Source organism: Homalodisca vitripennis, unplaced genomic scaffold (genome assembly GCF_021130785.1).
Source record: "Homalodisca vitripennis isolate AUS2020 unplaced genomic scaffold, UT_GWSS_2.1 ScUCBcl_4282;HRSCAF=10372, whole genome shotgun sequence".
In the NCBI taxonomy this organism is placed as follows: Eukaryota; Metazoa; Arthropoda; class Insecta; order Hemiptera; family Cicadellidae; genus Homalodisca; species Homalodisca vitripennis.
Genome location: NW_025780397.1, coordinates 5921 through 27941, shown reverse-complemented (window position 1 = coordinate 27941; position 22021 = coordinate 5921). Strand labels below are relative to the sequence as shown.

Sequence of the window (22021 nt, the reverse complement as noted above, 5' to 3'; positions counted from 1 at the left end):
GGGTTTGTAACTCTTAAAGGCGATTATTACTGATCCCGTCAGCTTCCACCCATGCCAAACGCCGTTAATTTAAAGTGTACCCTCTCCCACCAGCTTTACCACATACCAGTGACTCTTATAAGTGTAAACCAGACCGCAAAAATCCTTAACGCCAGGCGCGGGAATCGAACCCGCGACTTCGAGGCAAACTCCCTCATATGAGAAGAGTAGCGCCTTAGACCGCTCGCCTATCTCGACCACATGTATTAAAAGTGCCGAAAACTCACTTACGGCACCCACTGTTGCTGTTTGATTCAACTGTATTGCATGCCAGTTCTAGGGTTAAGGAATGGTATTGATAGTTGTAAATTACACTTATTAATATTTCTTTCTATTTCTAGGTGTACTACCTTTGATTCACTCGTCAATGGCCAAAATAGAGTCTTGGTTTACATCTTTCATGTTAGGAGCCGTGTGTGGTTTCTTCCCAACTTCCTTGTTGTTATTGATAACTTCCAATATGTTAGACAAGCGCGTGCTCCACGACCTGAGGTACAGTTTCAAACTGAATCTGTAGATGTGTTAGTGTTACTATGCTTTATGTGGAGAAATACTGTAAGGCAGTGTACAGGTATTTTCTCAAGTGAATATTTTATAAATACTTTTTTTGAAAATATAGGTAACAGTGTAATAGAACTTAAAATTAATCGTTGACATAACTTCAACTGTACACTAATAAAAACTATATCAATAACTTGAGTTGATCGGTGTTCTATTATTTTTAAATTTAAATCCGTCATTTTGACAAATTTGCCACCCAGAAATATAGGAGAATGTTCAACGTAGTTTAAAACGTACTATCTTTATTTAAGGAGGCTATTATATTGCTCAAAATTGGCTTCTAAGAGATTTTTTCTATATCATTACATGTATTCCAAAATTGATATTTTAATAAATATGTTTATTTAGAACCTATGATAATTATTATATGAAACTATAAATCTTAATTCTGTCACATGCAGGTTCGAACAAGCAAACTCAGATCCACATAAAGAGCAACGTCAATACTCACCTCTACACCAATACAATCAGAAAGGTAAGTTTACAAACAAATTTACAACTTTAATTCGTTGAAGTTATTTCTACGTTACATTACAAGAACACAATATAATGCAACTGTTTTTAAAAGTTTGTAAAATTTGTATATTTGTATTAACATTTTATTTATATTAAAAAATACTTTAATTTTTAATAGAACAAGGTTCAAAACCCTTTAGGACTATTGTTTATTTCCTTAGATTAAACATACCCTAAAGGGTAGCGCATTCTTACTCGAAGGACACAATGTACGCCCATAGTCAGTCACAGACGAGATTTATGATTTGCATAGATATAAATAGCCCTCATTTTGAAATTGCAGACTTGAATTACCAACGTAACTAATGAATAAACATTTCTATATAATCACCATACAAATTTGTAAATGTCCTATGAATAATGGTAGAATTGATAGTCTTACGGCTAGATGCCATATATATGCTTTTTGAAACGATATATGGCATCCATCTTGAAACCTTGTAAATTAAAAATGTAATTGGATGAAAATGTGCAAAAATCCCCAACTCACATTTTACGGCAGGGAGTATCCGTAGTCAAGCGGAAATGCGCAGCAATCCCCAACTGGGCTATGGAATTAACGGCAGGGATTATCCGGGGTCTTTTTCGTTTAAGGGCCAGCACCTTACAAACATACTATACCTGACTGACAGTGCATTTAATCTTTTTTTTTTTTTTGTTTTTTTTTTTGTGTTTATTAGTTCGTAGAGCAGTAGTCCAGGTACTACTTCTAGTATAAACCCGTCTTATCTTATCAGTGATAAACGCGCGCCGCTTATCTTTTCCCTGTAATGAAACCTACTTAGCTTTTCTTGTTCAATAAAGCGTGATGAGTTGATTTAGGCTTGGACTTTGCAAGCTCGAGTTAATTTTTTTTCTAAAAGAGCAAGCAGCGCAAAGCGCTGCGCAGCGGGCAAGCATCGCGTGATCTGAGTTTTGAATAGGCAAGCTAGGGTCTTTTGTGCTGGCCCTTAAACGAAATAGACCCATTATCCGTAGTCAGGCTGAAATGTGCAGCAATCCCCAACTGGGCTATGGTTTTGTGGCAGGGAGTATCCGTAGTCAGGCTGAAATGTGCAGCAATCCCAACTGGGCTATGGATTTTGTGGCAGGGATTATCCGTAGTCAGGCTGAAATGTGCAGCAATCCCCAACTCGGCTATGGAATTGACGGCAGGGATTATCCGTAGTCAGGCTGAAATGTGCAGCGATCCCCAACTGGGCTATGGAATTGACGGCAGGGATTATCCGTAGTCAGGCTGAAATGTACAGCAATCCCCAACTGGGCTATGGTTTTGCGGCAGGGAGAATCCGTATTCAGATCAGCGGGATGTGAGGTTTTAAAGAATATTTCACTGTTGATGTAATAACTGGAATCTATGCAATTCTAGGTGAAGAAGTAGCCTTTGAGATGGCCAAGAAAGTACGTATCCTCTGCTGGGTTGCGACAGTGCCAGAGAATCACAAGACAAAAGCTGTGCATATCAGGGATACTTGGGGCAAGAGATGTAACATCCTGCTCTTCATGAGTTCCAAGAATGGTAATTTCCTACGTGTAAGTCATACTAGTACCTTTACTAGCTGTGTAGGGGTGCAACGTGATCCAACATTTCAGATGATGACAGAGGCCCAAAGAGATAGAATATATTTTAATTTGTAAAAGATTACTAATCCAGGGCCAACTATAAGAGAAAACATTTCAATCTAAACGTCTATCCACTTTTAACTATTCCCACACCGTAGACGTATATATTAGATTGGCATATTTTGACCAAAACGCCAAATACAGTTATATCCAATATTATAGATTGTCTCTTGGAGAGTTTTTTAGTTCACAAAAGGCCTTAGAATTTCCCGGTGCACGCTCCGTGCTTATCGCGTTTGCCAAGGAAGTATTTATAAACGACCTTCACTCAGCGAGAGGTCATGAGCGCCCTTTGTCTCACTCTAAACGCCCGCACGTAAGTTTTGCGTCTTCTACAGAGCCATAACCAAACATATCCGTGGCGTGTATTAATGCTTTATCGGTTGTTATGAGTGTGTGTTTACTATGTATCTCGTTATTATTCTTCATCGAGTGGTAGAGTTGTGGTTAGTTTTAAATATTTATTTTGTTTTATATTAAAATTTAACTAAACTTTTCTGTTTAATTACATTTTACAATTAAATTGAAACTAACAGTTTTGTGAATAGGTATTTTTGTATCAATAAATATGCGAATATTAAGTACAATATCGCGTTTTATCCTTTTCTCTCTTATTTTTTTATAATTTAACTATAGTAAAGTTAGCTTTGAACTTAAAGAAACAAAACCTTTTACTTGTCTTGGCGTTATAGAAAAGTTCATTGATTAGCGGCGTGCGAAGGGTTAATAAGTAGTCTGAAGCAATCTAAGCAGTCTTAATAATAGGGCATAATAATATTGTAATCGGAGCACAGACAAAGAAAGAGTCTTCTCTTTTTCTTCGACCATTTTAAATTGTATTCTAAATTTTCATTCGCAAGTGTCTCCCATACTAAGCGTGCAGAAAATATTTGCACCAAGACTGACAACCCAATATCGCTAGATGTTGTTTATTTACATAAAACCTCCTCTCTTTTCATATTCAGAGATGTATGAGAAACTTCGCTTGTATGATATTGATTCATAACATCGATGTTTCAATTCTCAATAACTACATAGCATAGTTTTTTATCACAATACAGTGCTATAAGACCCAACTTTTAAAAATTCAGTAGCACCAGAGGGTTACCATGTTTATTACAATAACTATCAGAATTAATAAATTTGTATTCCTTATATTGTTTAAAAATAGCGTTTAATTAAACTTTTTCTTTTGTAAAATTTTCTGTTTACACCATCACTGGAACTCAGATTTTCCTCTTTCCGGCAGATGGTTGGTTTTATTCAAATTATTTTAGGTATTTTTTCGATCAAATAAAGTTTTTCGTCCTCGGCGTTTCTTCATTCGACATTCTACTACATATCCCTGAACAGTGTTCCATCATAGAACCATGTGTTCACTTAAAACACAATTATGAAGTAATTGAAGAATTTGATGATTTATTTGGAAGATTTACTCAATTTTTAATATGTCTCTTGGTCATGTATAGTTTTGTAACCGCATTTAATTTTTAAGTTTCACTAAAATAATACACACATTTCTATCTAGCAATTTAAATCTGTACAGATTCAACTCTTAAGCATACGAGTATGATTGCTTAAATTCTATTAAAATATTAATTTAAAAGTGATTTCTCTATTAAGGACAGTCTAATGCATAAAATTATAAACATATTCTAAATTAATAATATAATATGTAAATGTTAAACGTGATTTAATATAACATTATTGTTTATAGCTAAACATTATCAGCAAAGACTTTGCTATTTTTGTTTAAAAATACACACCAGCAAGCCAGCACTCTAATCGCTTAAATAATGTTTGTATTTTACTTATTAAGTTTTAATTAAATACCAAATATTACTATTGGTTAGCCTATAACCTTGTTTCATGAAGCACAACGGTTTATGATAACAATTGAAAAGTTGGAAAGAGTTGTGAAAGATTCATGTGAATGTTGTTCAGATCTCAGACGCTGCACTATCCGGAAGTTGAAATGGAGCTAAACGCAACATTCGCATTGAACCATAAAGTACAAGCCGAGAGATTCCATACGGTCCTCGGCCCGACGATGCGCAGTAGTCTACTGGTCATGTGGAGTGGAGGGGGAAGTCGAGAGCTCAGTCTGTGAACCGGCTCCCCTCCACCGCCGCTCCCCCTCCTTACCACGGTTCCCCTCTCGCGCATTTAGGAGACCACATCGAATTCCTCAGTTTGTACCAATTGACAACGTTTACAATAATTAAAAACCCTCTCCATAATTTCTACAGTGAAAACTGTTCTTGGTTTACAAATAATACGTAATTTTATTCTTGTAATTTATCTGAATACGTCATATGGAACGGTTTTAAACATTGCGATAAGAGTTATAAATCTAACTACACACATTTCTCTTAATAAATTGTAAATTTCAGACAGTTCCCTACCATCCATTGCTATCACTACAAAAGAAGGGAGAGAATATCTCTTTGATAAGACCAAAGCAGCGATGGAGTATGTCTATAAGTTCTACATGGAGTCAATTGATTGGGTTCTTAAGGCGGATGACGATACGTAAGTACAGCCGATGACATATAGCTTATATCGTTTTGTATTTTAATTGCAGTTTAACATTTTGTTAGTTACTGATTCCAAGTTGTAAGATTTGTCCCCTTTTCATATTCATGTTACTAGGAACGTCCCTAGAAATGCAAACAAGTCGTTATATTTCTTAGAGCCTCCATTACATTACCGGAATTCTTGGCAAAGTGCGTCCTTCCAATTTGTTGAACCTTCTATCTGTAAGGGTTGCAAAATATGAAGCCTATTGATTTAACGCTTTATATTTAAATTTTACGTTGCGTACCCGAAATATTAAAATATAATATACTGTGGTGAAATTGCTATAGGCTACATGGGGGGGGATAATAGCTAAATATGGGAAAAAAATAAATGCGTTCTTTTAAACATTGTCGCTGGCCTCAAAAATCTCTCAAAAAGCGAAATAATATATGCAATTATATAATTAGTTTATAATATTCAAAAAATAACTTATTAGTATATTTTACCCATGTAAACTATTAATTTTGTTTTCAACCCCGATAGAACAGAGTATCGTAGAGCCCCGAAGTAACATAACGAAATAATTATCTCACGGACGAACGGACTGCCCGAAGTGACATAACGAAATAATTATCTCACGGACGAACGGACTGCCCGAAGTGACATAACTAAATAATTATCTCACGGACGAACGGACTGCCCGAAGTGACATAACTAAATAATTATCTCACGGTCGAACGGACTGCCCGAAGTGACATAACGAAATAATTATCTCACAGACGGACGGACTGCCCGAGACGTCCGTTTATCTTTTGAACCCGAATTTCTTTCTTAGAACGGCAGGGACCTCTTTATCAAGTTTTAAGTCTGCAGGACCTTTCTATCACGCTTTGTCACACATACAGACCTTTATGTCGGGCCCACTTTTGGTCGGGCGACCTTTGACATTTTGACCCACCAAAAAGTGTCTAAGAGAAACATATAAACCAAGTTTCAAGTCTCTAAGACTTGTCTCTCAAGAGCCATCCCACAGACGGGCAGACTGCCTTTTGGCCTTTAGTTTTCAAAATGTATAGTGTCATTCCTTTTGGTCCAAAGAAGAACTCTATGTTGATTTTAAGGTAAAAAAAAGAAGGAGGCCACTCGTTCGTGTGTGAGAGAACTATTTCGTTATGTTGAGCCATGTCCTTCGACACTCCTTTACATATGTTTATTTATTTATTTACTATAAAAGTGTACGAATCTCATTGTTGGATACTGGCAGTCAATCTGAACATTTCAAAAATTACCCAAAAAGTCTTTTATCAGAAAAGAGGCAAAGTACGAGTCTTTCTACTATAAACACCCATACGTGCCACGTATCAAGTGTATACCATGCCAGTCATTGCCTTATTTAATTTGTTACGATGAACTACGACAAAGTATCATTTATACATGGCTTACTTTACGAAATACAAATGATTTAATTAGATTGTCACATATTTTTAGTGCAGTCTAAACTTGCAGGATAAGTAATAAAACAATGTTTTATTTTGCAGATTTGTTGTTGTGGAGAATTTGAGATATATCTTGGCAAAGCACGACCCTTCGAAAGCCCTATACCTGGGCTGCAGATTCAAACCCTTTGCCACTCAAGGATTTATGAGTGGTGGAGCAGGTATGAGAAACTACCATTTATTTTGTTCCTTCTAGTTTTGTGGAAACACACTGTTTTATGTAGATCCTCATTGAGATAATGCCTGGGCGATCTTAGACGATGGACTTTGGATCTGAGTTAGATAAAGCTCAGGTTCAAATCCTTCCCGTGGCCTTAGCACTTTTGATAAGTACTATCGACCTTGAACTGAATCAACTAACCTCGTTCTGTCAGATAAGATCCCCGAACATGCCACAGGATCATGAAGACGGTCGGAGTAAGAATTAAAAAAGGATCTACCTCTTCTTAAAAAATGTGAAATTTTAATTCAATCCACTAAATTAGAAAACAGTGCTAAACAATTTTTTCCTCCAGTTTTGAACTTTAGCTTTTGGTGACTTAATTCGTGATACAGACTTTAATTGGCTTTTATGTTTGAAATGAAATTCACTTTACAATACAAATTATAAAGTTGTTGAACTAATTAACGAGATCAGATTAACCCCTCTTTAAGCCATTGTTGGAAACGCATACAGGTACCACTTGGGGATAAATTTGGAAATCGATTAAAACTTCCATAACTGCACTACTTGTAAAAGACTGGATAGCATCTATATTGGTCTAGTGAGAGTGAGGGTACCACCATAATGATAACTAATTTAGCCGCAGCCCGTGCCAGATTACTAACTAATTAACTAACTTTGTGTTAGTTCCAAACTTGATTGATCCATTTAATGCCACTCTACCTGTTGCAGGGTATGTAATAAGTAGAGCTGCATTGAGGAAGTTTGTTCAAGAAGCGATTCCAAACAAAGATAAATGTCTTCAAAGCGGAAGTGGTGCTGGAGAAGATGTTCAGATGGGTGAATATAATCTTATAACTTTGATTAATTACTCTTTCTAGTAATTACACAAGAATAGGCTTTACCAGCAGTGGATTTATGATGATGCGGGATGTCGGATGGAGGACCCAAATAGATTTCTTTGTTTGAAGTTTATTTTTTGACGATGAAAGGATTGTGAATGAAACAGGATTTTCCGGACATTTGATATCGTTCAGTCAAACAATGAAGTCAGTAACACTACGTTTCGTGATTTGCAATCTGATCTCTTCTTCAAGTAAATGACTAACCTGACACATAATTACAAACTAGGTTAAAATAAACAAATCATACCAAAGCATTGTCAGGAATCGCAACCGCCATGTTGTTAGTAGACGAATGCAGACGTATTGTGACCTGTATTCTGTAGTTCAGTTTTAATGATTAGTGTTGTGTATAGTTTTTTATTAAGTGCATTTTTTAGAGTTAGTGAAGTTAACACACAACATGGTGGTTGTGATTCCTGACTTAGGCGTGCCACAACGCTTTGTTATGATTTGTTTATTTTAACCTAGTTTGTAATTATGTGTTAGGTTAGTCATTTACCTGAAGAAGAGATCAGATTGCAGATCTCGAAACGTAGTATTACTGATTTTTTTTTGTTTCATTGAACAATGGCAAATGTCCGGAAAAATCCTGTTTGATTCACAAATAAATTTCCGAGGATAAAACTCATTAAATAAAAGAATTAAATTACAACTTGAAAACTAACTGTTTAAAATATTACAATTTTAAAATGAAGCGTTACATTGTATTGGCGACACATGAAACCTACTTAAATATTATATAAAATAATGTTATATAATTTCAAATTTATTAATTGTTATGCTGGGCCTCCAGAATAGAATATTAATATATTTATTTATTTATTTATTTATTTATTTATTTATTTATTTATTTATTTATTTATTTATTTATTTATTTATTTATTTATTTATTTATTTATTTATTTATTTATTTATTTATTTATTTATTTATTTATTTATTTATTTATTTATTTATTTATTTATTTATTTATTTATTTATTTATTTATTTATTTATTTATTTATTTATTTATTTATTTATTTATTTATTTATTTATTTATTTATTTATTTATTTATTTATTTATTTATTTATTTATTTATTTATTTATTTATTTATTTATTTATTTATTTATTTATTTATTTATTTATTTATTTATTTATTTATTTATTTATTTATTTATTTATTTATTTATTTATTTATTTATTTATTTATTTATTTATTTATTTATTTATTTATTTATTTATTTATTTATTTATTTATTTATTTATTTATTTATTTATTTATTTATTTATTTCCACGGCAATCGCCACTTTTACAATACCATTTCATAGTAAAATAACATAACAATATAGAATAAGAGTGCAACAAACGAATACAACAACTGATACAGTTGGATAACAAAAACTTGATAACGACTAAATTAATAGATAACAATACTTCAATAACAACAACAGGTAACCATTTGACAATATAACAAGAAAAGTTTGGAGATTCAAGATGCACTGAGAGTCAAGCAAAACAGGGTTGATTAAACAAGATCGACAAGAACAGGTACATGAAATAATCAATAAACTATACAATACAACAACAATATCGAACAATTTAAATGCAAAGACTATAATATACAGGGTGTACATAAAGTCCTGCACTGGTATAATATTTTCTAAACGATAACAGATAAATGAACAAGATTTGGTACATCAATACTACACCTAAAAATCTACTTTTTGAAGGAACTATCAGTTTTCTGTAATATCATGGGGACGTCCCGCAAGGAGTCGGAAGGAAATCTTAAATAGGAGCATTGGTCAATATGCACATCATTTTAAAGGGCTTATCTAGCAGAGTTTAATGCCGCAAACCGCACTCAAAAAGATTGATCCAGTACAAAATGGCGGCTGTTCAAAGGTTTTACTTGGTTACATTTCATTAGTAGCCATAACCCCGGTAAAGCAAAACTGCAACCAAACGAATACTGCAGATAAATACTACATTATGATTGTCATTTGTACAGAAGTGAATTATGACGTAGGTTATCCTCAAGGGGTACAAATTTGGTCCTAATATATTGATAACGGGGAAAACCTGATAACAGTAACAATTAAAAAGCTCTTATCTTTGGGTCGCAGTTTGGACTTTCCAATTAGCCAGTCTATTCATAGTAGGCTATTCTAGTTTTCTTGTTTTAGTAGTGCTGTCCAACCTTTCTATCAGTGCACTTTAGTACAAAAGAGTTTGTCGTATTGCTTGTAGTTCTTCAACTACACTATGTTGCTTGACGAACGTGAACGTATAACACTTCTTATGATGGTTGGTTGGGGAAACAACGGACGATCACACGAGGAAGCATGCCATTTATTTCATGACTACTTTCACGAGAGGCAGCCAATTTCTAGAACAACTGTAGGGAGAACTGTTCAACGCTTTATGGAAACAGGAAGTGTTTCCGATCGTCATAGGACAGGAAGGCCCGCTACTGCGACAACTGAAGGCAACTCTTTAGATGTATTGCACTCATTTATTGAGAATACGCAAGAGTCCCTACGCTCAGCAACACAAACTCATGACATCTCTGTTACGTCTGTTAAAAAGATTCTGAAAGGGTCTAATTTTAAGCCTTATAAAGTTCATTTGGTGCACGAACTCAACGAAGTTGATTTCGATCGACGTATAGAATTTTGTGAAACTATGATGGCCAAAATAGATTGCAACGAAATTGATGCAAACAATATTGTGTTTTCAGACGATTGTTCATTTATGCTGAATGGAAGTGTAAACAGGCACAATTGCCGTTACGTACTAGAGTAGCGAAAATCCTCACTGGATGCGGGAAGCACATACGCAGTATTCACTAAAGGTGAATGTCTGGCTTGGTGTGATAGGTACCCAGTTGGTAGGTCCTTTCTTTATTGAAGGAAATTTAAGTGCAATATCATATTAACGTTTGCTAGAAAATGAAATTACACCAGCACTTCGAAACATGTTTGGAGAACATTACCAGAATATCTGGTTTCAACAGGACGGAGCACCCCCACACTACGGCATTGACGTAAGAGCCTATTTAAACACTGTTACCAATATATTAGGACCAAATTTGTAACCCTTGAGGATAACCTACGTCATAATTCACTTCTGTACAACTGACAATCATAATGTAGTATTTATCTGCAGTATTCGTTTGGTTGCAGTTTTGCTTTACCGGGGTTATGGCTACTAATGAAATGTAACCAAGTAAAACCTTTGAACAGCCGCCATTTTGTACTGGATCAATCTTTTTGAGTGCGGTTTGCGGCATTAAACTCTGCTAGATAAGCCCTTTAAAATGATGTGCATACTGACCTATGCTCCTATTTAAGATTTCCTTCCGACTCCTTGCGGGACGTCCCCATGATATTACAGAAAACTGATAGTTCCTTCAAAAAGTAGATTTTTAGGTGTAGTATTGATGTACCAAATCTTGTTCATTTATCTGTTATCGTTTAGAAAATATTATACCAGTGCAGGACTTTATGTACACCCTGTATAACAAAGTACTACTAAAAAAGGTATAGTTGAAACAGAAATTATAGAGTGCCATATACTAATTTGATGATTTCTTCTCGAAATCTAGCAGGGCTGGTGGCGAAGAAGTCAACAAGATGTCCCATCTCATTTCCGCTGCGTAGAAGTCGAGGTATCGTACTCTGTTGTTGGTAGGTCGTTGAATAGTACAGTCTTGCAAAGGTGTCTCGCAGTCTCGTATGCCCAGGAACATGGAAGTAGATTTTGTTGAGTAGTTGAGGGCAATCTATGCTTCCGATGATGATCTTGTGGAGAAAGATAAGATCATGTATCTTTCTACGAGCCTCAAGAGGAGCAAGGCCATGCTGTAGTTGATAACCAGCAATTGGAACATTCATGTAGTGGTGGCCATCTCTGAACCCAGCTGTTCTGACAAGACGATGCTGAACTCTTTCAAGTTGCGTTTTGAGTCCTTCTTGGGAAGGTGACCAGATGGAAGAGTTGTATTCCAGGAGAGGACGAACAAGCGCTTTGTAGAGGATCAGCAGGGCGTCTACTGAAAGATTACGAGTAGAGCGGAAGATAAATCCAAGAGTTGAGTTTGCTCTATTACAGATGTATTGGATGTGCTCAGCAGGGTGTAGAGTTGGTGTCGTGATGACGCCAAGGTCCTTTGTTTTATCTACTCGGTGAAGAACGGTGTTGTAAAGAGAGTAGTTGAAGAGACAGGGTGTAAAAGATCTTGAAAAGGTCATCACAGCGCATTTAGAAATATTAAGGTCCATAGCGTTCATAAGGCACCATTTTTCGATATGGAAAAGTGCTGATTGAAGCAGTTGGTGATCAGTAAAAGAGTTTATTTCTATGAAAATTTTTGCATCATCAGCAAACAGTAGCAGCTCAACTCCAAGGCAGTGGTCGATATCATTTATAAAGAGGTTAAACAGATGAGGCCCGAGGAGAGATCCCTGGGGAACCCCTGACAAAGCACTTAATGACCGAGAAATAGCGCCTCCACATCTAACCTTGAGTGTACGATCTCTGAGATAGGAATGAAGGAACGTCAAAAGAGAGTTTGAGAATCCCATGGCATCAAGTTTAGCCATAAGGTGCTTGTGGCTCACTCTGTCAAATGCCTTAGAGAAGTCTAAGAATATGCAGTCAACCTGATTTCCGTTTGAGAATGCAGATGTTATGTAGTGGTGGAATAAGGCAAGATTAGTGGTTGTAGATTTACCACTCATAAAACCGTGTTGTTCAGGAATAATTGTGTGTTTCAGCTCAAACTCCAGGCCATCCATTATGAGAGATTCAAATACTTTTGACAGAGATGAGAGGATAACAATGGGCCTATAGTTCTTGGCTTCTGTGCGGTCACCGGATTTAAATATAGTTGCAATAAAACCGGGCTTTAAGCAGGAGGGAAATATGCCAGAAGAGAAGAAGCAATTCCAAAAGATGGAGATATGAGGAGCGAGAATTGAGCTGCAGAAATTCAGTACAGAAGGAGGGATGTTGTCAGGACCAGCTCCTTTGTCAGGGTTGAGATTTTTTAGTTTCCTCTCGACGGTCACAGCAGATGTTTGCCAGATTGATAGGTTCTTTGACTTGGTGTAGTTGTAAGTTGGGGGCTCACTTGCTGGTTCCTTGAAGATTGTGGAGAAGTAGTCAGCAAATAGGTTGGAGATAGAATCGGAGTCTTCAGCCGTCCTACCTTCGAAGGTAATCTTGGTGGGGAAAGATGATACATTTCTCAGTTGGTTTACAAAGCCCCAGAGGAGCTTAGGGTTTCTTATAACTGACTGGTTAATGCGGTTCATAAAACGTTGACGACAGTGAGAGACCAACAGTCTGCAATGGTACCTGAGCCGCTTGAAGTTTAACAGATGTTCATACTTAAGGGTTGACTTGTAGAGCTTGTGAACAGTTTTTTTTACGGATGATGAAGTCCTTTAACTCAGAAGAATACCATGACGGGAAAACAGAGGCACCAATTTTTGTCAAAGGGCAATTTGCTCTCACTATAGAGCTAAGGTCAGCGCAGAAGGTAGAGAAACAGTGTTCTACGTTGTTTGAAGTTACTACAGGGTAGGATTGGTTTGATAGCCAGTTGAATACTGCAATGAGATCACAGCGTTTTAGGTCTGGGATGAAAGTGACTCGTGAAGGGGGCGGAGATGAGTTCAAGACCATATCCCAGATTAGGGCGGGGTGATCATCCTCAAGGTCAATTAGGATATCCACTGCTGGTTCCACAATAGTATGGAGGTCAGATGAAAAAATCAGGTCCAGGATGACTCCTCTCTTATTGAGCACGGTGTTATGTTGCTTAAGGTTAAAGAAACAGGCCAGGTCAGCCAGGTGTTGGGAAGATGTGTTGAGGGCTGAACTTAAATAGTCTGTCCAATTTACACCGGGTTGATTAAAGTCACCCGTGATAATTACTTTGTCTAACCGTGGTCCAGTGGTAACAATTTCTTCGACAGCTAAACCAAAATCATTATATGTAGATGCCAATGAAGCCGGTGGCAAATATGCAGAACATAACAGGATCAGAGAAGAAGCAATTTTGATACTTACAAATACACACTCCAGGTTTGTGAAAGAGGATTGCAGTTTCCACGAGGGATAAATCCTGTTGACAGCCACCAACACACCACCTTTAGATTTCTTACAACTGTTCTCAGGGGTCCTGTCCCTGTCTATGTAAATTAAAGTTGTAGAGTTCAAGTTCAGAGTCCAGTATATCACTAGCTAGGTTTGTCTCACAAAAGGAAATAATATCATAAATACATGTGTTAATGCGGTTTTTAAGGCAGTCGAGTTTAGTTCGGAGGCCATTTACATTTTGAAAGATAAACTAGAAGGAAATTAACTAGTTTTTTGGATTGGTTTTAGCGATTACAGGGACCCCGTTCAAGTACCTTATAGTAATATCCTTTTCTCCTTTATTACTTCTTTCTTCAAGTTCAGCACGTAGACATTGTAGATATTTGCGCTCCTTATCAGTTTTGTCTCTTGCTAAGGTGACAGATGAGAGTTCAGGATAAGATTTTGCTAGTTCAATTTTGGAGAAGCGAGTGAACAGTAATCTAGCGGATTCCGGAGAATTGTAGAAGAGCTTGAGAGGGCGAGGGCTGTCCTTTCTGGGTTTTCCAATGCGGGCACTTTTGAAGACTTCAAGATTGGATGCATCAGGAGAAACTGCCTTAATAATTTTGACAACAGCAGAGGTATCAGAATTGATTCTGGACTCAGTTGACGGGTTAGAGCTCTCTGGAAGGTTGTAAATAATAACATTACAGGCGCGCTTAGCACGATCATTGATTTCAGCGAAGAACTCTTCTGGTGAATGAGCTGGCCTGTCCTTCAGGGTCTCCAGGGCCGAAACCCTTTCCTCAAGCGTGCCGATACGAATTTCGGAGCAAGTGAGACGAGAATCAATGGATTCCAATTTCTCATCAATTTGTGCAACGCAACTTTGCAAAGAGTCCAACTTACTGGGAACTTCAAGAAGGGACTCCATCTTCTTATCAAGATTACTGATTTTATCAAGTAGGTTTTTGAGCGCCTGGTTGATAGCATTCAGGGGCTGCTGAGGAGGTGGAACACAGTCCTCACGCAGGCATTTCCATTTCAGCCTTTTGTCATTAGCGTATTTATTGTAATCGGTTAATGGCATTTCAAGACAGACCACATGAAACCATCTTTCACATTTACTTTCACAACCAATGCCTTTTTCCGTGTCTAATACTTTTTTTACACATATTGGGCAAGTTGACTCAGCCATTTCGCATCTGCAAACAATGTGGGAAGTAGTTTTATATAGTGCTGTGCATCAGCGGAGACGAGGATTTAGAAGGCTGTGGATTTCAAACAGACAAGGTTTCTCTATGTAGCGTTGTGCAGAGTAGACTTGAGGAAAGGTGGAATGGAACTGTTAACGTCAATATTTAGTAGGCTAGGGCCGACAGTTTAGTGTTATTATTTGACAAATATGGTAAGACTTTTTTATTAATCGTTTACTTACAATATATCAGTCTTCTTATATTCTTATATCCTTTTTTATTACCAATGTTTGTTCACCATCAGATGTCGTAGCTTGATATTCTATAATTGGCTTTCGTCAAATTTAATATAACTTGATAAAATATGGATATATACGATTATATCCTGGATATATTCCAAACGGATTGAGATATCGATGTACAACCTTCACCATACTTAATAAAATACTTTTGTGGAATTTTTGGAGAATAAAAAAAATCCCCTCCACCATTTCATAGAGGGATAGAAGGGAGTTACTTAAAATTTTCTAATTGCAACCCCTACCTTGTGGTATGTCCTTTTAAATGTCAATTAAAAAGAAACACAAAGACAATATAAGAAAGTATATCTACGGTGTTTCTAGCAAAATATGGGAAAAACGCAAAAACATAATAATCTCTAGGGACAATGCACGCATGATATCTTTCAGTAAGACTGAGGTGCCCAGCTTATCCCTTTACGTAGTATCCAAATATTTTGGTGTGCATAGTTTTGGTAAGCGGTGACTTTTTTGGCTGGCATTACAATTTAAGGGATTATTTGCCCTTAACTTGCTAGGAACGTCGTAGAGAAGTTTTCTTCGTGTCATTGTGTTTCTATTGAATAGAACTTACAAATCACATACTTTTTGGACTTTTTGAAGGATACAAATATCTCCCCACCCCACCCCCACCCCACCCCCACCGTTTTATAGGGGAGTAGAGTGGGGTCACTTTAAATTTTCAAATTACAACCCCATATCTTGAAAGTCAAATTCAAAGACACATAATGATGTGAAAAAATCTCTATGGCGATCCTAGCAAAATTCTGAATGTTTTATTAACCTCCAAAACTAAAGATTGTACAACGATATCTCAATCCGATGGGAATATATCTAAGCGTATCAGGACTTACTTTACAACCCTGTATATATCTAAGTGTAAGGGATGTAATAACAATTAGCATTGTACGAGATATTTTAAAGTTATGATATGTGAAATGATATATAGGCTACTTTAAAGACTCAAAATTCCTCCAAAAGATCCTCTAGTTTGGTTCCGTTTTATTGATGATGTATTTTTTCCTGTGGGATCATGGTGAAGAACTCCTTCAAGAATTTCTACATGCATTGAACACGTTTTCAACCCTCAAATTTACTTGGAAAGTTTCTAATGAAATTCTTACTTTCTTGGACGTAGATGTTTTTATAGAGTCTGGTTTGTTAAAAACTAAAATACATGTAAAAGACACAAATACTATGCAGTATTTGAATTACAATAGTTGTCACCCCACTTACGTGAAAAAGAGTATTCCGAAGAGTCTTTCAATTCGTGCGAAAAATCTTTGCAGTAATGAGGACGATTTTATTAATTATATTAGTAAATTAACTTGTGGTTTTAGAAAACTAGGATATCCCGATAAAGTTATCAAGAACAATTTGAATCAACCATCAAACAAAAATAATAATCCTTTTCCCCAAAACGATCCGAAATTCATAACAAAATTTTATCCTGGCCTTCACAAAATCAACGCAATCATGAAGACAGCCTTTAACCTACTTCAAAATTCTCAACAAACTAAAGACTTATTTTCAAAATCTCCAAGAGTCGTATTCAAAAAGCCCGCCAACATTAAACAGATGTTGGTCTGTACTGATCCTCTAAAAAAGGAAAATAAGGAATCACAGTCCTTTGGTTGTAAACCTTGCCAAAAACCCCGTTGTGGAACCTGTAAGATCATGTCTACAAGTCAAAATTTCAAAAGTAATGTAACCAATCATGTATATCCTATCAAAGGAACTATCAACTGTGACACAAAAAACCTTATTTACCGATTTGACTGTAAATTTTGTGAAAAACAATACGTCGGCCAGACATCGAATCCTTTACGGATACGAGTAACTGGCCATCGATTTGACATTGTCCATAGCGATATAGAAAAAAAAACCTTTAGCCAGTCACGCTATCAATGTCCATAAACAAAATCAGATAGAAAATTGCTACACCATCAAAGGCATAAATAAGATCCCTGAAGATTCAAACGAAAGCCTTAATAGATTTAAATTGAAAAAAGTGAAACTGCACACCAATTGGTGCTTCAGACAAGACATCCAAGGGGTCTTAATTTAAGATAAATTTAGTTTTCGTCAACTTATTCACACATGTCATGCCATGGCCCATCAGCTGCTGATCTACTGTATTTATTTATAATGTTTGTTTTTATTGTTTGAGTTCTAACCTAATGTTTTTTTTCAATTTATGTAAATATTTATACATGTATATTTATCTGAAGAAGTGTACCTAGATACACGAAAATTTATAAATGTTTCAAACCAATATACCGTGGTTTATTTGTTAAGAAGAGAATAACCTGTTTCTGTAAATATATATATATATATATATATATATATATATATATATATATATATATATATATAATTATATATATATGCATGTAATTATGTAATGTATATATCCAAATAAAAAAATAGTGAAAGTGAAAAAATAATATGTACAAATAACTGTATACATATATTTTCAATCCGGGACTCGAACCCGGATCTCTCACTTGCATATAATATGTATTATCTGTAATAATGATAGCATGCTGTAAATAACTAATTGAACAAGTTGTACTACATATGAACAACATGATTTGTGAAAAAGAGACAATATGATTCACAATGTAGGTGATGATGAATAAAATAAACTTTTACTATGGGATGTTGAACGAATTCAAATGTTTTCAGGAATATGCTTGATGAATGTGAACGTTGCGATCGTTGACAGTCGGGACGATAAGGGAAGAGGACGTTTCTTTCCTTACAGTCCCGAGTTCCATTTGTTCCCTGTCCACTCTCAACCATACGAATGGTACTGGGAGTACCAGTACTACCCGGATCACGAGGTATGAAGAATTTCTGCTAACATTAATTTTTTTTATCCCATGTATAAGGATCGATTCCTGAATAAACTCTATTCTAGAACGAAGCCAGGAAAAGCTTGCGGGCGGTTCAAACAACTGCTGATATTTTCCAGTAGTAGACAGAGAGTAAGGTTCCATTCTGTTTCTTAAAAAGTTATTGGCCCGTTTCTTTGTTGAGAACTATCTGTTAGCAGTGCATGTCAGTTATACTGAATTATTTAAATAGTTTACTGAAAAAGTAATTGAACATTTTTTTAACTTGGGAGGTCCGGACTTCTTAGATCCCCTCTCTGGCTACGCCCTTGACTCGATTCTCATCGGAGGTTTCACGTATGCATTTTTGATTATTCAGATATTTTTTCCTCTTAAGAGACATCTGTAGTAAATCAATCATCTTTTACTGTCGTTGAGATGCCACATGTATGATAGAGGTCAGATTACGATACAACACATTAAGTACCGTACAATAAATGTAATTTAATGGTTAAAAATATTAAAATGAAATACTAACATTGAACAAATATAAATACATAATATAAAAATTAAATATATCACAATGTGACGAGTCTCGGTATACAACTGTTAAGGCCAGACCGGTAACATCTAATCACGGTCTCTATCAGCCAATTAAAAATATTAAACTATCAGTAATACATTTTATTGTTATTCAAACACTAGCTGTTTCCCGCGGCTTCGCACGCTTTTCATAAGTTTCGCCCGTACATGAGCACTTCTGGTTCAAGTGAATTATACAGGGTGCGGCAAAATGATCTGACGGTTTTCGCCACCGTGCTGTAAAGCGAGTAAGTGGTGGGGGTGGTGTGGATAAGCGCGTTCGGGAGCCCACATGTGGACATTTTCAGTAGCCATGGAGCAGTGGTAAGCTGAGCATCGTGCGTTCGTTGTCGAGGCGTTATTTTTAAGTGGCGATTCCTGCGTTGCTGTTCAGCGGCAGTTCCGTAGACGTTTTAACGTTGGTCCCAGAGGAAGAGTCCCAACTCGTAACACGATTATGTTATGGGTGAGTAACTTCAGAGCTACCGGATCAGCCTTAAAACGTAAGTCGACTGGACGTCCAAAGTCAGCCCGGACACCAAAGAATATCGATCGAGTGAGAGAAGCGGTGGAAGCCAGTCCTCGGCGGCCCGTAAACAACACAATTGTCATGATGAGCGACGAGGCACATTTTCATCTGGATGGTTATGTCAATAAAGAGAACTTTCGCAAACAACACAAACAAACCCCGCACGCTGGTCGAACTTAAAGAAGGCATAAGCCAATAAATTGCAAACCTGCCTCCTGCAATGTTAGAGAAGGTGTTCGACAGCTTCAGTACAAGACTTGAAGAATGATTGGCCAAAGAAGGCCATCATTTGAAGGACGTTATCTTCAGGTCTTAAATGTGTGAAATAAGTTGTACTGATGTTATTTCCATTAATTTACATCAACACGCTTATGTAATAACCAATAAAATACTTTTTATCGCTTTTAATTTTTGTGTTTTTTTATTTTAAATACATCAGATCTTTTTGCCGCACCCTGTATTTCCAACGCCGATGTTGAATTTACCTTGTTGCCACGATCATGAAAATCTGTCAAAAGTGTACGTTTATAGCCATTGTACACGTACATTTACTTTATTCTAAAGTAGTCAAACACTCAAACTTTAAAGTTCAACCAGAAATTTATTTTAAAGACAAAATATATACATCATAACATAGAGCCTTAAAAAATTGTTTGGCTATTTAATATGCGTAACAGTCTCGTAATTGCAGCTTATAATGTACAGGCGCTTTGAAAACTGTTATCTGATGTAACGCTTCCTGTATAATGATAAGCAATACGGGAGAAGATATGTAATTTAATATAGCGTATAATTTTAAGTCCAGGTCTGTAACCAGTAAACCTGAAAACGTTCATGTGTGGAGCAGATGCACGGTTAAGTCGCAGTAAAACACTTAGGAATTTACTGAATCTGCTGAGGTACTGTCTGGGATGACGCCACTTTTGGGGGGGATGTGATGGACCCAAGAGAGCGAGTTGAAGCCCACTGTTTCTCAGTGCAGTCGTGTCGGGTTTTTGAACGCGTTATCAATTCATTTCGGTCAACCAAGAGAGAGTTTAATTTATCAACGCCAAAATAAATTGGGCTAGGATCCGTCATCATGTCTGTGGAATGAACCCGAGAATATTCCAAAATAAATTAAATGTGCTCGAGGTGCTCGATTAACAAAAAAAAAAACATTAAATAGTCAATCAGGCGAGTACACCCAATCACATTTCAATATTTTTAAACTGTTAGGAAGTCTCCACAAAAATCTGTCCCCGAATTTACAGCAGATCACCAGCCACAGCCAAGTGATGTTGGGCTTGATTTATAGGTTTACATGGGCCCGCGTATTGCAGTGGAGTCTACATCAGAGTTATCTATTACATTTATAAATTTATACTGTTAAATGTCCTTGAGTTTTTCCCCATAAGAACAACGTTAAACCTCATTGTTACTTCCATAATTTTAAACATAGAAGTATGGGAGATATATTTAATACGAAGCCAAACTCGGTTTTTTTTTTTGAAGTGCGTACTTTTAGAATATTTAAACGATGAAGTACAACAAAGTTCGACATTGTTTTTTGAATAACCCATAAAAGTATCGAGAAATTTTTAAAACGTTTGTTGTTTTCCCATAATTTTACAACTATAATAAGAGCACAACATTGATCTTATGGGGGAAAATTCAAGGTCATTAATGAGCAATAGTTAGCAGTGGTAATCGTTGTTACAGGGCCTGGACTGCTGCTCCAGTACTGCCGTCTCCTTCCACTACATATCACCGCATCAGCTGCGTGTCCTTGATTATTTGGTATACACACTGCGGCCTCATGGTACTTCGTTATACTATCGTAACTCTTCCATTGTCATTCATATTTGATGTTTATAAATGCACACATATCAACGAGTATTTTGTTATTTCTGTGTATCCCACAATACGAATGTGCTATTGAAATAAACATGACAAATTGTGTCAGCGTACTTAAGTCAATAATTGTGTTCTGTTCATCCTCTTCCTAAAAGAGAATTACATGTAATAAATGTATGATTTTCTCTTGGTTCAGGTGTCAGAATGAGTTATAATTTAGTCCGATCAAAATTAAGAACATTCAAAACTGACCTATCTAAAGGAGGACCGATAAAATACATAGGTCATTAAAGATGCATAATACTGAAACGATATTTAAGCCTGCAGAAAAAATTATTTAAAAAAATCGTTTTAAGATAATATTTTATATCCAAAATAGCAAGACAAATAGTGTCCCTCGAGAAGTTTTAAAGATGACCGACTCATTGGAAAGTGATGGCTAAGTTTTGAGTGTCTAAATTCAAATTTTTAAATGTACCGTAAATAAAATGTGGTTATATTCTCTATTTAAACTTTCCTGTGTGTTTAATCAATTTTAGATGTAAATTATGGCACAGTTAAAAATAAATACCTGTACACAAAATCATGTCCTTATTTTCAAACATTTTTCTTTGAGCCTGATTATAAAGTGCCCTTAATTTCCACTTCAAATGTCTACCTCTCCCCCACCCCCAAAGTAGAAGGATCATTATAATTTTTTACTGTTTTTAAAAAAAATGGGCTGTGGCCTTAATCTGTTGCCAAAAAAAAACACTTAAAATCCTGTGGAGATCTAGAGCAAAAATCCTGTTTCTTTCACTTTTGTTTTGTTTAGAATTTCAAAAAACACTCCAACCAAAAACCCACC

The 22021-nt window shown here is 36.0% G+C and overlaps 1 protein-coding gene across 1 annotated transcript; it reads left to right on the top strand.

Moving 5' to 3' along the window:
* The first annotated feature begins 383 nt into the window (after positions 1-383).
* On the top strand, positions 384-21287 carry LOC124372887 (glycoprotein-N-acetylgalactosamine 3-beta-galactosyltransferase 1-like). Its single transcript, XM_046831298.1, has 8 exons — positions 384-531; positions 1002-1075; positions 2486-2635; positions 5133-5271; positions 6798-6916; positions 7651-7758; positions 18079-18236; positions 21040-21287. Exons 1-8 carry the CDS (start codon positions 407-409, stop codon positions 21184-21186), a joined length of 1020 nt encoding a protein of 339 aa, XP_046687254.1. The 5' UTR covers positions 384-406; the 3' UTR covers positions 21187-21287.
* The last annotated feature ends 734 nt before the right edge of the window (positions 21288-22021 follow it).